Here is an 18,477-nt window from a genome sequence, read left to right as displayed (position 1 = left end):
GACTAGAGCCAGAAGACCCAAACCGGGTTCAAACGAGGAAATAAACAGAACACAGCCAGTGTTCTCTCAAGCAAAGTAACCCAGAAGATTCTTCCAGCACCCACACTGCATCACAAACAAACCACAGCAGGTGACTATCTCCCCCACCCCCCCTCCCCCGGGTCCCACTGCTCTCATTCTGACCCAGAGCAGAAACAAAAATCCCAGAAATATTGGTGTGTCAGGAATTTAACTCAATATTAAAGCCTTAAAAAAATGGACAAAAATGAACGTTACCCCACTTTAGGACTAAAACACACTAAAGTGAGTCAAAGACTTGTAAATAGTAGGTGCCTAAGGAAGTTTTTATTCTGGGACAGGGCAGGTGAATAAAATGATGGGCAGACCATCAGCCCACAAGAGATAAAAGGGAAGCCAAGAATGTCAACCGGACTGCTCAGGTGCCAGACTGACACCAACCACATGTGGTGGTCCTATACAGAGTGGCAAGAAGCCCAGCAGGGCCTCAGACCCTCATTCACACTTGTGCTCTCCTACATCCAACTGTGGTAAGAGATTTTGTTTTCAAAGGACTTGGGACCCAAGTTTTACTGCTTGTCTGGATCACACCTATGATTCAGTGACTCTGTGCCAGTAACCAACTTTAACTGTACCCACCTTGCTGGTAAGGCTGCCTTGTGTATTAATCTCCAATCTCTAGGATATTGACTCTCGTTTTTAACAAAACTCCAAAGTCATAGGTAGCATTTTGCAGGGATTTAACTTTTCCATAGACTATAAAGTTAGAATTTAATTCTTCCAACATCTATCTTGCCCAAAATTAATTACATAAATTTCTTATTATAACCGTTTTGATCTATATACATTTTTAATGAGGAAAATAAAAGTGAAAAAAACATCAATGCTTCTCCAGCATAAATATAAAAATCATTTTAAATCATTTCTTGTATATCATGGTTCTGACCTGTATGAAATTAAAAACCGAATTACAAGAAGAATAACTGTATATTTGATACCCCAGCCTTATCAGCTCTACAGGTGTTTCTAGACTCTTCGAAGCTGGCTCTGGTCACTGTGGTTCTACTGTAACGACCAAAGGCATAGCTATGTTCAGCTATGGAATTATTCAGGAATCTTCTCACATATCTGATGACAACTGGATGACAGCTAGGAACCCTTTCATACTATTTTCCATACCACATTTTACTTCAGTAAGCCCATAAATGCTAAGATGCTCAAGTCCAGTCTCTTAGTTCATCTGTGAAGGACAGGAGGAATTTAATAAGACTCCTTCCTAAGTGGGGTAGCTCCTGCCTAGACGATTTAGCTTCTCTACAGTCTTCGCTATCAAACATTTTTCCTCATGTGTTCTCGTGGATCTAGAAAATTCACTGCTACTTTGCAATCAACAAATATTTAAGCTGGCACTCATTAATATGTTCACATATAGCAAAAACATATGACTGTTGGGTTCGACCCACCTGGGATTTTTGGGAAGTTACTTACCTTACAGGCTATGATATGGTAGTAAATGACCTACTACCTAATCTCTGGCATTATTTTGAAGCATCAAAAAGTAATCATAACTACCCTGATTAAATAAGAATTGAGTTTAATTAAATAACTAAATATAATTTTTATTTCCGCAGAATTACATCAAGAAACAAACATAAATTACAACAAAAGGGGGGGGGGGAAGGTAGCCCCTATGACTGCCAGCACACCATGCATTATTCCCACTGTCAAAAAATTCCTAAAACAAGGATTTTTTCAACTTTCTGAGCAACCATTAGCATTTAAAAACACAACACATACCCACAGAAATAGCACGTACTAGCTCGATCTACTGGATGAAGCCCACATGTCCCTCCACCACACATTCTGTTAACTGTCAACAGCAGCAATGGGCTCTTTGCAGTTAGATACTAAGGCTTTCAATTATAGACAGGGCAGTTTTTCAGAAATAAAGGACAACACAACACCTGTTTAGGATGTGTCTATCTTTTCATGAATGGGAAGATTATAATCTAGAATGAAGGCACAAGGTCACAGGGTTAGAAATCCAGGGACCTCCAGAGTCACAGGAAATTATATTATTATTCTGTTTCTATTAAACTATATTCTAATACTGAAGGCCAGGCAGGGCAGCTCAAATCTGTGATTCTAGGTCTCAGGAGACATAAGGAGGGTCACTTCAAGTCTGAGGCCAGCCTGGGCTACAAAGCACAGCAATCACACACTGATATTTCCTCTTATTGTTTTCTTCTATGAAAAAAGAACACGTGCTGTATTTTCCTCTTAAAATCCCCATTGATTTTTACTACTTTTCAAAAATGGCTCTAAATGGTATACAACTCTTTGTTTAAACGCGGCCAGTTAATTTTCACAGGAATGCTTTTAAATGCTCAATTACCATTCTACTTGTACTCTCTACTCAGAGATCAGAAACAGCACTTACTCTAGCTAATTCTTCTGAACGAGGAGAAAGCCATTAGAAGGACCAGTAAGCCTCTTTGTCTCTAAAGAGCTCTAGATAACGTGTGCCATAGTGAGGCTCAGTGCTGTCTCTCACTACTTCGACAGGTCTGCTGGTGTCCACCTCTACCACTTCTCACCAACCCATGAAAAGTGTGTGAAGTAAAACTAAAACTAACCTTATTCTTCACGAAAACCATTAAGAGAGCTATAAAATCAAGCCCAAACATTGTATCTATCAGGCATAGCTGTTAAAAACATTTCCAATCACCTTCTTGTTCTAATCCAATTCTTAAGAAGGAAACAACATCACATGCACAAAGTGCTCGTGTGATTACATGCCGAGTCCTGAAAATGTTTGTTCTGCTTTGAAAACACCCAGTCTTGTCAAGTGTTGTAAGTAACTTATTGAGGTGTGACTGAATGGCAGTGTTACATGTATTTCACACAGATGTTTCATTAAGCTTGGTCATGAAGCCATCACCACCAGTCATTGCGAACTTCATGCCATACTCCCCTGTTCAGACACCAATGTTCAAACTCTTCAGTTCATTTTTTCTAAAGTTAGTATTTAACTTGGGGCCTTTCTCCCATTACTTAGAAAACAAGAGTGTTTTAACCTTCATAGTAACATCCATCAAGATGCACAGGTTCCACTATCTTTTTTGTTTGTTGTTTTGGTTTTTTGAAACAGGGTTTCTCTGTGTAGCTTTGGAGCCTGTCCTGGATCTTGCTTTGCAGACCAGGCTGTCCTCGAACTCACAGAGATTACCGGCCTCAGCTTCCCAAGTGCTGGGATTAAAGGCGTTCACCGCCACCGCCCAGCAAGTTCCTGTATCTTTAGCTACTATTTGTCCTAACCAAATGGCCAGCTTCTCTAAGGAACTATTCACATCAGCTGGCTCTCACTAAGACCCAAAGGCACCAAACCATTCATTTCAACTTGTCACAAAATCCGTATAAAATTCTACGTTATATAAACCTCAATTCTAAATTATATCAAATTAAATCAAATTTATAACATGAACAGATGTTAAGGGTTAAGCATGGTGGCACATACTTGTAATTCTAGCACTTGGGAAATTGAGGCAAGAGTGTTATGAATTCAAGGCCAGCCTGAGCTACTTAGTAAAACTGTGTTGTCACTACCCCCAGAAAAAAAAACCAACAACAAACAAACCCACAGAGTTTTAATTAAAATTTAGTTTTAAATAGTTGGGTCAATTATGAAAAGTTGTAAATCTTAAGTTTGTTTTGTAATGAGTACAAAATGTGGAAAACCTTTTAAAATATAGTCTCGAGTCAAAAAATAAAGCTAAAATATGATTAAAATGCCTACACTGGGTTATATTAACAGCAACAGAATTTAATTAGAAAAAGAACAAAAAGCAAGCAGAAGGATTTCATCCCTTTGCATAAATGTTTTCATCCCATGCATACAGATCAAATACAATTCCACATATGAGAGATAAGATGTCAGACATGGTATTGCATGCCTACCGTCCCAGCACTGGGGGGCTGAGGCAGGAGAACCATCACAAATACAGGCCAGCCTGGGCTATTAAAGATCTCAACTCAAAAAGCCAAAAGCAATGAGAGAAAGCAAGGAGATAAGGAAACACTTAAGTAAACACAAGAAGAGCACTCAGCCCATACAAGGTCTCATTCCTACTTAAACTGCATTAGTTGTGCTGGAATTTCAATGTTCACCTACCTTCCTTCTCTGGGAGATGCTGAGGGCACCGAAGTCATTAAACAAGGATGAAGCAGGTGAAGTCAGAGGATCTGGAAGGCAAGTCACACAGGTTTCCAACAGCTCAGGTACCAAGCAAGGCTGATCCTTGTCAACCTGGCAGTACCACGACAGCAGCAAGCTCAGAGCTCATGCACCTGCACGTGCAATGCACGAGACACAAACTGATAACTACTTCACTCAACCCATAGTGCTGTCTACCAAAGTCAAGTATGTATCTTCATGTAAAAATGCACCTGCTTTTAAAACAAAAGGAAAATGGAAAAGAGGTAAGTTGTGAAGGAAGTCTAGTTATAGTAAACACTTGTGCTAAGACTAAGTCTTGGGGATAAAAGGAGTCAGGGCCAGAGAGATCCAGGCTCAGATTAGATTAAACACTGAGGCCTTCAAACCTACTCTACAGACTAATCCATAGTTCTACATTATCGAGAGACTTCTGACTTTCTTGATGAAAATACTAAATGTTTCAAAACACAAACAGAATCCGAAGGTTTTACAGGTTCAAAGTGTCATTACTCTTCAAACATCACAACTCTTGAATTGTTTCCCACTTTACATATCAGAACTTTTCAGGAGACAGACAACACATGGAACTTTAGTACTTCACCTGTAGTAAATGCCCTCCCTAAAAAGGAGCTCTAAAATTCCTTAAAGCATAGTACACAGAGATTTTTGCTTAATTTCTCTGCCTTCTTCTAGTTGGTGCTTTGTAGTGGAAGTTCACTGGTCTTAAAATGATTTAATATGAAATAAGTTATAATGTATAAAGAAAAATGCTAATAAGTAGCAAGACAAGATATTTTTATATAATAAATTTAAGGCATTCAAAAGGGTATAATTTATTATGTATCATTTATCACCTTGTATAACATTTAAACAATATGGGAATACCAAAAAATATGTTACAAAGTAGTTTTAAACATTAAGTCTAACGTTAAAATGTTACTTTTTTCTACAGCACAAGACTGACATTCCTAAATAGTAATGGAAACTTTATATACAGAAAATAGCACAGAAAATAATCAAATTGCAAATTTTCCTCGTCATTAGTAGTTTTTAACATTTTATATTGGTTATTCGGGTGTGCGCACACGCACACACACACGCGCGCGCACACACACACACACACACACACACACACACACACACACAAATTTACCATGAAACACTTCTTAAAGTAAAATATAGGAAAAATCTAGAACTATTAAATACAATTTATTTAAATGCTCATAATTTTTAAAATAATTTCATTGCTAAGATTTATCCAAAACAAATGATTAGAAGTACTGACAGAAATATAAGACAAAAAAAATTTTTTTTAAACTATTCACACATATAGTCCACTAAAGTGTCACTTCTTATGAAAGAGGCAAGAACAAACTATAAAAATAAGCATTAATTCATATTAATCAAGAAGTGGCATGATTAGAATGTTTAATGTAATCTTAATTATTCTATTTATTAATATAAAAAGAAAAATGGGTGACTCAAAATCTTGTTCTTGATAAATTTTAGTTTCTGATTAGTACATGTTCTTAATTTCTAAAATTTCTACTATGATCATATTGCTTTTAGAATTACACACATAGGCGCACGCACACACACACACACACACACACACACACACACACACAGGATCAGATCTTACCATGGCCTGCATATGGCTTGGCACTGTCATTTAGAAGACTTGGGGAGCTGCTACTACTAGTCATTCTCTGAAAAATAAAACATGCACATGTGGCCATTGAAAAATACAGAATTAGAAGCATCCAACAGTAAGAGTGACTGGTCCAGCCTGCACCTTCCCCTTCCTTTTTAATGATGCAGAAACTGTGCAAGAAGCCGAATGATCTTTCCCACCACCACCAAGCTCATCTTCCCTCCTACACACGCTACTATTACTGCTTAGATTACAACTCCCTGCATACAGACCCCCAGGAAGCACATCAAATGCTTTCATAGCCATGTCTTTTAAAGACAGGCCTATCTGAACTGCAATTCTGTAAATTACTAGCAAGGGCAAGACAACTTCCTCACCCATAAGATATAAATTCCAATACTCATCCAAGAAGGTGGAAAGTAACTATATGAAGTCAGTACATGGTCTAACATCTCTCGATTCGTATTATCCTTCATATACCATCAAAAGCTAGTACAATTAGACTATTTTCTGTTTGCCAAACATATCCTCTGCTTTTCTTATCTAACCCACTGCCTCTATGTCTATCCTAGAAGGACTTTGAAACCAGCAACTCCTATATATAAAGCTAACTCAGTCTCTGAAAAAGTAATCTAAGCCGGGCGGTGGTGGCGCACGCCTTTAATCCCAGCACTCGGGAGGCAGAGCCAGGCGGATCTCTGTGAGTTCGAGGCCAGCCTGGGCTACCAAGTGAGTCCCAGGAGAGGCGCAAAGCTACACAGAGAAACCCTGTCTCAAAAAACCAAAAAAAAAAAAAAAAAAAAAAAAAAGTAATCTAAATTAGACTTTCTCGGCTCTAGCCTAAACCCCTGTAATCCCAAACTTACTTAAGTCACTCGGCTTCTTACTCAGTCTCTGAATTATTAAAAAGGGAAGCTGGAAGGCAAGTTCTTAAGACAACTTTAATATAAAATTATATATGACAGGCATGAAATACACATGGTAATACACATGGTATTACATGCCTGTCACAGAACTTGTGGGCAGTTGTGAGGATCAGAAGTTCAAGGTCTACACAGGAAATTCTGACCAGCCAGAGCCACGTGAGCCCTTGTCTCAAAATAACTATACATTAATAATAAGGAACTCAGGGGTGGGTCCAGAGCTCAGTGGCTAAGCTCTTGCTCAGCAAGAGTGGGGATGTGAACCCGATTCTCCCCACCATGTAAAAAGCTCACTGTGGCCCCAGCATTGTGGGACGGAGACAGGTGCTCGTGGATGCTCTGGCTGCCCAGCCTAACCAAAACAACCAGCTTTGTCTCAATGCAGTAAGGCAAAGAACAACAGAAGCAAACAACTGACATCCAATCGTGGCAGCCACATGATCATGCATGGGTACACACACCTGTGCCGCACACATACACTAAACACACACACACACACACACACACACACACACACACACACACACACACGACTCATGTTCATGACTGTGCATGCTTACTTAAATGCTTACTAACCTATAAGGATCATTAGCAACAATGAAACAGTAGCTTTTAGTAATTAAGTGGAAACTCATTCAAAAAGGACTGACTTCTTAAGTCAGCCCAGCACCGAATGGCAGGCAACCAACCCGCCAGTGTCTAGCATCCTGTTACAATCTCGGGGATCAGCAGAAGCAGCAAGGACAGCAGCACAGCACCGCTTTCACTACTGTGGCAGTTCTCCAAAGAACATTAGAAACAGTTTCCAAGCTCCTTCTAATTCTACGAAATTCTTCTATATCTATCTACAAAATGTCTTCAGCATTGCATACAGTTATGACAAAGAGAAAAGTCAGCTACAGAGAGCAGAATGTGTTTAAAAATGAAAAAGGCAATGTTAACATGAATCACTCAGGTACCATTGGCTTCACACTGAAGAGCTGAAATGTAAATGCAGAAATGTGCAGTAGAATCTTCCTGACAGAAAGCAAGCTCAGGAAACTGTTACCAGTACTGCTAGCTGTCTGAGAAGGTGAGTGGGGCTAAGAGGTTTTTTTCAAAACTGACAGCATATACACGTATTTATCTACTGAAATGTTTTAAATCTGACTCCCAGCACGATCAAGCTAACACATGCCATCCGTGTGGAGCTCTCCACCTACCCTCTACACACCCCACCGCCATCTCTCCCCACACCCCACCTTGAAAGCTCTCCCTGACTCCGCCCACAGACAACTTCCCCAATTATCCATCTCTCACCTCTTCAAGTCTCCCCTTCTACCCAAACAGTTTAAGAATGGAAGAAGTCTCAATCCATGGGACAATACCTGCATCAAGGGATACTTTGTTTCTACAGGGCTTCCAAATCCATTGACTCCAATAAAGCTGGTGCTGAAATAGGAATCTGTGAGACTTGTGTCAGTTAAAGCACCTCCGTCCATTCCGGGAACTGCAAGAGAAGGAAAATGCAAGTATTTACAATTATTTACAAGGACAACACAACATTCTCTTTCTTTGTTTCTAAATAACTTTGGAAGCCCCATAGTCTGTCACTTACTTGTTTGTTTACCAGGCCATAACCCAAGATTTACTTGTCTCTAAAAAACTGTTTTAAAATGTCATGTTGGCTACTCCCTCCCTGCCCCCAGAAATGGTTCTTGTTTTTTGTTTATTTGGGGTTTGTTTGGGGTTTTTTTTTTTTTGGGGGGGGGGGTGTTCAAGACAGGGTTTCTCTGCGTAGCCCTGGCTGTTCGCTCTGTAGACCAGGCTGGCTTTGAACTCAGAGATACTCCTGTCTCTGGGATTAAAGGCGTGCACCACCACTGCTGGACTACAAATGGTATTTTTATACTAATCACCTAATAGACACTACAGACAACAAGAAGGAGAAAAAAAAAACCTATCTTGAATTTCTAGCTTTCTAGTCAAGTTTCTTTCCTTTAATTTCGCAAAGGACTGGGGACTCCTAATCACAATCTCTGGAGTAATATAAACAGCCAAGTTTGTCAAATGTGTTTCTCTTTCCCAACCAATCTGAAACAAACACTCTTATACTATCTTAGAATTCAGAGAGAAATTGTGAAAGCTACAAGAGGCTACAGTACTGGAACACTGGGATCTCTGTGCTGACTTAAGGGAGAGGTACAAAAGACAGTCAAACTAGCAAACCACGAGTACTGGGGTGTTTTAAACGCTATCCTCAGAACTTGGCACGCAGGACTTTTTACAATGCCTTATCTTTACACCAAGAACCTGAGCTGATCCAAGCAGCCACAGAGAAATTTATCAGCGCCCGCCTAAAAAAGCAAACAAAGTAAGTCCACAAAGCGCAGGGATATAACTCAGTAGTACGGTGTTTGCCTAGCATGCAGGAAGCCTTGAACTCTATCCCGCGCTGCACAAACCAGGCATGGTGGTGTATGCCTGTAATCTCAGAACTCCACAGGGAGGTAGAGACCTGAAGATCAGAACTCAAAGTCATCCTCTGCTACATAGTTAAATTTGAGACCAGCCTGGGATACATGACACCCTATATGGAATGAATGAATGAATGAACGAACGAACGAACAAATAGTATCAGTTTAAAGAAAGCATAAAGTATCACTTTAAAGAAAGAGAGATGAATACATCAACCAAAAAGTATTAAATGAATTTTAATGTACCCATTGAAGAATTACCACATACTAATTTAAAATAAGTATGATTGATGGGCAGGATTTATTTAAAATACCCCTAGACTTTCCAGGCCTGGTGTCACAGGTCTAGAATCGCAACTATTTAGGAGGCTAAGGCAGTGGTATCAGATTCAAGGCAGAGCTCAAGGACACACTGAGCAACTCAGTGGGATGCTGGTGTCAAAATTAAAAGGTAGCAGACATGGCAACATTCATTCAAGAGGCTAAGGCAGCAGGGCGGTGGTGGCGCATGCCTTTGATCCCAGCACTGGGGAGGCAGAGCCAGGCGGATCTCTGTGAGCCAGCCTGGTCTACAGGGTGGGTTCCAGGACAGGAACCAAAACTACACAAAGAAACCTTGTGAGAGAGAGAGAGAGAGAGAGAGAGAGAGAGAGAGAGAGAGAGAGAGAGAGAGAGAGAGAGAGAGAGAGAGAGAGAAAGAGAGAGAGAAAGAGAGAGAGAGTGAGAGAGAGAGAGAGAGAAAGAAAGAAAATAAAGAGAGAGAGAAAGAGAAAGAGAGAGAGAGAAAGGGAGGAAGGGAGGAAGGAAGGAAGGAAGGAAGGAAGGAAGGAAGGAAGGAAGGAAGGAAGGAAGGAAGGAAGGAAGGAAGGAAGGAGAGAGAGACAGACAGACAAAGGCAAGAGTGAAACATAGTGTGTTTCAGGCCAGGACTGTAGCATGAGACAAGAAAATCAAGCAACCAAACACTAACAAAAGTAAGTAATAAAATAAAATAGAGGGCTGGGAACTTGGCAGTAGATAACTTGCCTAGCATGAGTGAGGCCCTTGGTTTGTTCTTTAGCATGCATGAACACTCCAGAAAAACAAAACTGGACAAATTGGCAAAATGCTTATTAAAGTCTGATGCCTTGCAATCATTATACTCTCCTCTCTACTTTTATACAAGTTTAAAGATTCCCCTTTTTTAAAGGTGGTAGACAACACTCAGGCATGGTCTGCCAAGAGTCTTCAGGGACAAATTTGTGCTAAGCTGAAGAGCAACTATCAGAAGAGTAATAAACCCTCGGATCACATCCAAGGTAGCAGCAGTATGAGCAGAGAGATGCTAGGAGAAGCCCTCTCTCCTTAGAGCCAACTCACACAGCAGAAACAAGAAGCCACTTCACAAAGACTGTGGCAGCATGGCAGCCCAAGACCCACTGTGAACCACGCACTCCAGCAGCTCAGATCAAGTCTCACAGGACCACACCATGAAACCTGAATTGTGGTGATACTTTGTTTATATATATTTTAAGATTTATTATGTATACAGTGTGTGATCTGCATGTACCCCTGCCCGCCAGAAGAGGGCACCAGATCTTATTACAGATGGCTCTGAGCCACCATGTGGTTGCCGGGAACTGAACTAGGGAACTCTGGAAGAACAGCCAGTGCTCTTAACCTCTGAGCCATTTCTCCGGCCCTTGTTTATATTCTTAAAAAATAAAGTTTGCCTGAAGATCAGAAGGCAAAGACAGCCACTAGATTAAACAGAGAGACCAGGCAGTGGTGGCAAACACTTTTATTTAAGCCCAGCCCTTGGGAGCTCATGCCTTTGCTACCAGTATTTGGGAAGCACACACACCATTAATCCCAGCACTGGGGAGGTTGAGACAGGAAGTGATTTGGCTAGGCAGAGAAAGGAATACAAGACGGGAGGAGACAGGAAGTGAGCCCCTTCGGCTGAGGACTCAGGGGCATTCTGTGTGAGGATTCGTGAAGACAGGATCTTCATCTTCCCCTTTCGACTGAATTGGGGGGGGGGGGGTAAGTGGCTGTGGCTTGTTTCCTCTGATCTTTCAGCGTTTACCCCAATGTCTGGCTCCAGGTTTTTATGATAAGACCAATTAGGATTCATGCAACATTGACCAACAGAATCCTGTGAGGTTGCGGAGGTGGGAGGGGCTGCAGGTCAGATCTAGGCATCACTTGGAGAGCTGAAAATCCAGAGGCCACCAAAGTCTGCAGGAGAACATTCAGACTTCAAACAGCATACAGGATATTGGGAAGAGCTGCACGGAGCTGGGATGAGCATGCTCCACATGAACCCTGAAGAAACTTGCAGAGGTATAACCAGCATCTGAGACTGTGAAGCAGTACCTACAGACCAGGACAGCATCCACACTCCAGACATCCTAAGAAGACGGGGAAAGGATGGGACTGCTCACAGCAGAGCAAGTTCACACTGGTCAGTTTTCATAACCTATCTCCACCAAGCTCTCTCACCCCCACAACTTCCCCTTCATTAACACTGATGGCAACTGATCAGGCCAGCTCACTTCTGTTCTAGTCTATAATCACCTTGTTGTTCTCTTTCCTTTTTCCTCTCCCAAGGAACAAAGACTAACCTGGTTTGCAGGGCTCTTGGGCTGAGCCTGCAACACGATGGCACTATTTTACATTATTTGAAAGATGACCTGAACCCCTCTCTTCAGTCTGCCTTTGGCCAACACTCATCACACTCTCTCTTTGGTGCCCCTTAATTTTGTTCTATATATTTATGTATCCCTCCTCTGCTTTCTAGCAATACTAATAATAATCAATCCAAGACTAATCCTAACTTACCATTAATTTTAATTTTCTTTTCATTTACACAATAACTAATCATGATAGTAACAGAAGTCCTTGAGCTCATAGATAAGCACTAAAGAACCAGGATTATTGAACACACAGGGTTATCCCCTCAAAGGGAGGAATATATAAACTGTTTTCCACCCAGAAGGCTGGGAAGGGATGTAGTTAATAGCCTGGTGACCTTTTTGCTATCTGTGTGGCTCAAACCACACTGGATCCTCCCCCAGACACTTATTGTGAGTTTGTCAATCTACAGCACCCACCTTTATGGAAGATGTCACACATACTTTACAAAGAGTTCTAATGTAGTCATGTCTTAAGCTTTACTGGGCACACTACACTGAGTTATTTATCACCAGGAAATTTTTCACCAAATTGTGCTGTGCTTATGTGCCTAAAATAAAAACTACTTGGGGTCAGACTCTTGAAGTTTGAGCCAACACCAGCTACTGAGTCTTGATGAACTGATCTACCTTCCTGCCTTTCCAAAGACAGTTACTCTGCTGGCCATGGTGGTTGCAGAGACCCCCAACAACTAATATATGACTAGACAGTGCTATCATTGTCCCCAAATGATTGATGCTTAAGAGTTATTTGTTTTATATCAATCACCCTGTCTCACAGAGCACTACCCCTGGATGATGACTGTTGTTGCAGACAGTATTCTACTCTTAGAGGAGGACCAAGGCAGACAGAGCCTGGTATTCTAAGCACCAGTCTAATACAATATTACTCAATAATACTACAACCTAGTGCGTCATCACCATAACCTCCACCTGACCCTGAATATTATAAACAATCCCAATGGGGGGAAAAAAAAAGTAACCTCCTGGGCAGTGGTGGAGCAGCCTTTAATCCCAGCATTCGGGAGACAGAGCCAGGTGAATCTCTGTTTGAGGCCAGCCTGGTCTACAGATTAAGTTCCAGGACAGACTCCAAAGCTACACAGAGAAACCCTGTCTCAAAAAACAACAACAAAAGTAACTTAAAAAAATTGAAACTAGCATGATTGTATACACATGTAATACCAACCTACTCAGGAAGCAGAGGCAGGCTGATTCCCGTGACTGTGAGGCCAGCCTAATCTACGTAGTAAGTACTGAAACAGCCAGTATTACATAGAAAAACCCCATCTAAAAACACTTAATTGAAACTACCTCCAGATGTGCAAGTCCCAAAGCCAAAAAAGTTAAGTGTGCGCACGCACATACACACAAAATAAACTTTAAGTTAAATATAAGAGCCAGGCAGGCCACTGCGCAAGCCTGGAGACGTGAGTTCAATATCCATGGTGGAGCAAACTGACTTCCCAAAGTAGGACCTACACACACGTGCATATACGTACACGTGTGCCATCTTCAGGCCATGTTCCGAGTGTACTCGCACCCCGTAATAAAAGGATGCAGAAAATGACAATGATTAAATAATTCATGTATCTGTGATAACGTGAAAGTTTTCTTTCAGCTGTTTCCAGATCCTAGCAGTGTTCCTAAGACTTCTAACTTACCAAGCCGTGGGGGTGCCAGGTCTACCTTTTGATCTAATATTGGATCTCTGACCCTGCTTCTTGACATAGTGCTCCGAAATCTCATATTCTAAATCTTGGTAAAGATATCACCAGCTAAGCCGCTACTTTCAGCTTAAAACTGTCAGCCCTACCTAGATTTTCCTCCAGGGAGGGGGAAAGAGCTACTGATTGAATTAATATCCATGCTCACAGGAGTCTCCATTAAAACTCCTAAATTATGGTATTCGGAACAACTACCAGGCTGGATCAGAAGAGTGGCATCCATTCCAAAGGGTCAGAAGCTTGCCTTGCCTACCTTTTCTTCTGGCTGCCAGTATGGATCCTTGATAACAGACTTGAGTTCTTATGAGTTGTACAGGAAATTCCCAAACCCAAGAAGGAAGCCGTGAGAACCCTCAATTTGTAGTCAAGTCGGGCAGAAGAAAAGATAACCTGGGGACCCGCTACCTGCAATCTCTATCAGTAGTGCATGGGGCAGAAGGTAGAGGCAACCTTGAAGAACTGTGGGGGCACAGGTAGGTGATGTCATCACACCATGTCCAAGTGGAGTGCAGAGCTGGAAAGCAGCTGCTTTAGAGGGATTGTGTGAATGTACAGGAGAGAGAACAAAAGCTGGTTATTTTCTTTTACTGCAGTAACAATTTTTTTTTTTTTTTGGTTTTTCAAGACAGAGTTTCTCTGTGTAGTTTTGGTGCCTGTCCTGGATCTCACTCTGTAGACCAGGCTGGCCTCGAACTCACAGAGATCCACCTGGCTCTGCCTCTAAAGGTGAAGGGCTTTGAAGAATCCACTAGGCAAGAGAGGAGAAAGCAAGCTGCCTGCTTGTTTTCCTTTATTTTATTTTTTATATTTATTTGTTTGTTTGTTTGGTTTGGTTTTTTGAGACAGGGTTTCTCTGTGTAGCTTTGCGCACAGGCTGGCCTGGAACTCACAGAGATCCCCCTGCCTCTACCTCCGAGTGCTGGGATTAAAGGCTTGCGCCACCACCACCCGGCCTAACAATTTAAAATATTAAGTGGGAGGGGAATATATCTCACCACATAATGATTGTGCAAACTTACATAAGCACAGAAAGTCAGACTAAATAAATATGCCAAGACATTGACCATCTTATGTATGTGACCAAAGAGGTCATTTCTTTTTTTACTTTTCTACAGTACAGCTATTCTCACAACACTAAATGATTGAAAGAACTGAGAGCCATTTGGAAGAAGCTCTTCTAATCCACCAGTCTCTGGAACATTACTCTTCAGCTTTCCCTAATAGAAAAGAATGCAATTCTATATAGCAACACAACAATGCCATAGTCAAATTGTTTTCAAATAGTGTTTTTATTCCAAATGCTTTTAACCAATTTTTTTAAATTTCAAATTTGGACTGGCTCAGTGGTCAAGAGCCCTTGTTGCTCTTGCTGAGGACCCTGGGTTCAGTTCCCAGCACCTACATGGCAGCTCACAACCATCCAGAACTCCAGCTCTAGGGGATCCCATTTCTCCTTCTGAACTCCTTGGGTACCAGATATGCAGGTAATGCATATAAATACATGTAGGCAAAATACACCTAAAAGATATTTTTTACACTTTAATTTCAATTTTCTCTTCAATATAACAGAACAGTTTTTAAACACACCAAAATTCACATATAGAGTGTTATATGCTCACATTTACATTCATGTTTTAGAAAATTACAGTTTAGAGATGAAAAGAAAGTGAATTCACACTTCAAGAGCACTTAGGGGAAAAGCACTAATCCATGATACATTATTCTACCCTACACAGATTATGAAGATACTAAGATTTTAAACTTAAGACAAAACAATCCTACCTCAGGAGTTATCAGTGCTATTTTAAATTTTAAATTAAAGGTAATAAATGTTATTGACCAGATAGTCAATCTTTTCACTCCTTCAACCCTAGTTTGCCAGTCAATTCTAAGTAAAAAATTTGCAATCCACTTAAATAAAGCTTTCTGTCTCTTCAAAAGCCCCAGTGCCATCTCTGTTATTACTCCTCTGCATGCAGCACTGGGAACGTACCAGTAAATTCACATACTAAAGTCTCATCTACATGTCTCTAACAGCACGGAGCAGTCAGGAGGTCTGGCCTGAGATGGTGGTTAGAAACCAGGTCTCTGTAGGGAGAGCACCCACACAGAATGCCCAAGGAGCTGCTCCTTCTGTATGTAACTGTTCAGCAGCTCATCGTTTGGGACTTAAGCTCTTACACTAGGCCCCAAAGACCAGGCTAAAATCCAAAACAGGGTCACTCCTGCTAAAAGAAGCTCTGGACATCAAGTAAAACTAACCTGTTCATTTCCAAGAACTCAGGATAGGAAAAAGCTGAATGTCCCAATCAGCCCAATTTCAATGGAGGGAGTAGGTTACATCTGTTTAAGTCATTACCCAAAGCAAAGGTAACTTCAAGGCATTTGAAAGCAACACATTTTTCTATTTTCTATCACTGTCTCCTGGATCCCACCTATCTTTGAAATAACCAATCTGTTCTCAGCTCTTTTGTTTCAGCCTCTGTCTATAAAAATCAAGTTTCTGTACTTAGCCCATGAACACTTCTCTTTTCTCAAACAACATGTTATCCCAATTCTAGAGCCGATAATGAAGTCAATTAAATGTCAACCAAGGGGGCAAGAGAGAGAGCTCAGTGGTTAAGAGCACTGCCTGCTCTTCCAGAGGACCCAGGTTCAATTCTCAGCAACCACATGGCAGCTCACAACTGTCTGTAATTCCAGTTCCAGGGAACCCAACACCCTCACACAGACATGCAGGCAAAACACTAATGCTTATAAAATAAAAATAAATTTAACAAAAATTGTTAAACCAAATTATTCTAATTTTGTCCTCTTCTGTCCCATTCTACCAGGGAAAAAGCGACATCACCCTGAAGTAGAAAGCACTCCTCGCCAGAAAATGAATGTGTTGGAACACTGAACATCAACACCTCAGTCTCTAGATCTGTGAGTAATAAACTTCTGCTTTTATAAATTACTTAGTTTCAGATATCTTCTTGTTGTGGCAGAAAAAGACTATGACAGAATTAGTATTCAGAAATGGCATGTCAATCATATCAACAAAGGCCTAAAAATGTGGAAGAGGCTTCAGAACTGAAAAATAAGCATAGGGTGAACCATAAAAGGTGATTCTAGTGAGGGGTCAATGGAGAGCCACAACCAAAACCTGCATCTTTTTACAGATACTTAAGAGGTCATGATCAGAATGCTGGTAGCCGGGCGGTGGTGGCGCACGCCTTTAATCCCAGCACTCGAGAGGCAGAGCCAGGCAGATCTCTGTGAGTTCGAGGCCAGCCTGGGCTACCAAGTGAGTCCCAGGAAGGCGCAAAGCTACACAGAGAAACCCTGTCTTGAAAAACAAAAAAAAAAAAAAAAAAAGAATGCTGGTATAAATATGAACTGGCAAGATGGCTCAGCAGGTTAAGAGCACTTGCTACTCTCTAGCAGAGGACTCAACTTTGGTTCTCAACACCCATTGTCAGGCAACTCACAACCAGCAGTGACTCCAGCTCCAGGGGAATCCAATATCCTCTTCTGGCCTCCACAATACCCACACACAGACACATGAATAAAAATAATAAACCTTAGAAAGAAATATGAGCAACAGAGGCTATTCTGCTGAGGTCTTAAGATGTAAATGTAAATTCGGGTGGTGGCGGCGGCAGCAAACACCTTTACTCCCAGCGCTTGGGAGTCAGAAGCAGGAGGATCTCAGTGAATCCCAGGCCAGCCTGGTCTACAAAGCAAGTTCCAAACCCTGTCTCAAAAAAACCAAAAGATGGAAATGTGAAACAAGATACAGGAAAGAGGAGACAAGAACCTCTTTATACAACCTCTTTGTAGTGGCAAAGATGCACTACACCTGTACCCAGAGGGCTGCAAGCTCCAGCCAACCTGTCCTATATAATAAGACTGTCTCAAAAAGCCATGTAAGTAAAATGACAAGCCCTGGCTGGACTGTGTCTGTGTCCTAGTGTTTTCTCACCCTAAGCAGAGAACTGCAGTGTCTGATGGACACAAACTCTATCTATGCACAGTGTTGAAGATGCTAGCTGGTTTATCTCAACTGTTCACAGTTAATGTTTGGAAACAATCCTAAGATGGAATTTATAATCAAAAGAGAAGAATTTATAGCACAGGAAAACTCTGTATTGACAGGTTATGAGAGTATCAAGCAACCTTCAGTGCAATCGGCTTTTGCTGAAAGAATGACCTTGGGCATTCCAGTTTTCTCCCCAGTCGGCTACTCCTACCACATGCCCAGACTGTTCTGGCCTTGGTGACAGCTCTTTCAGGGGAGGGACCCAGAGATAACCAGGACCTCAGCTCTCCTTGGCTAGAGCCACCTCAAGTCTCTGCCCCACTGCATTCGTGTGCAGTTGTCCTTGGCTATTACTCCATTGTGGCTCAAGTGAACCCAACTGTGGCTCAGCTACCACTGGGAAAGAGACAACAGTAAACAAACCGTGGCAGCATCTGTGCAGTGCTAACTACAGGAGTATGTGGGCTAGAGAGGCATAGGTGAGGACCTACATTTCAAAGGGCATTTGGAAAACCTTGGGGATCAGACAGAAACTTCCACACGAGTGGCCTACAGCAGTGCATGTTACAGTGTGATGGCAGAATCCTCCTTAAGAGACCAGCACTGTACAGCCACCAGCATGGAACTTCAGCCTAAGGACAGAGAGGCAGCAAAGGTCGATGCTGCAATATGGACTTTCCCAGAAAAGCTGTAGAACAGGTATCTCTGCAGCCTGGGGGACTCAAGCCCCTATCACTAAGTTGAGAGGACAGAACATGAGGGCAAAGATGACCCCCAGCCTCTG

General features: G+C 41.6%; 1 protein-coding gene across 1 annotated transcript in view; it reads right to left on the bottom strand.

Moving 5' to 3' along the window:
* Positions 1-18,477, bottom strand: part of Pan3 (poly(A) specific ribonuclease subunit PAN3) — a 126,674-nt gene that overhangs the window by 93,395 nt on the left and 14,802 nt on the right. Inside the window, 3 exon segments of the mRNA XM_028878019.1 lie at positions 4,190-4,260; positions 5,877-5,943; positions 8,179-8,300. Coding sequence (XP_028733852.1) covers positions 4,190-4,260; positions 5,877-5,943; positions 8,179-8,300 — 260 coding nt within the window.

This window comes from Peromyscus leucopus, chromosome 23 (genome assembly GCF_004664715.2).
Source record: "Peromyscus leucopus breed LL Stock chromosome 23, UCI_PerLeu_2.1, whole genome shotgun sequence".
In the NCBI taxonomy this organism is placed as follows: domain Eukaryota; kingdom Metazoa; phylum Chordata; class Mammalia; order Rodentia; family Cricetidae; genus Peromyscus; species Peromyscus leucopus.
The sequence above is the reverse complement of the archived record's forward strand: the minus strand, read 5'-3'. Positions and strand labels throughout refer to the sequence as shown.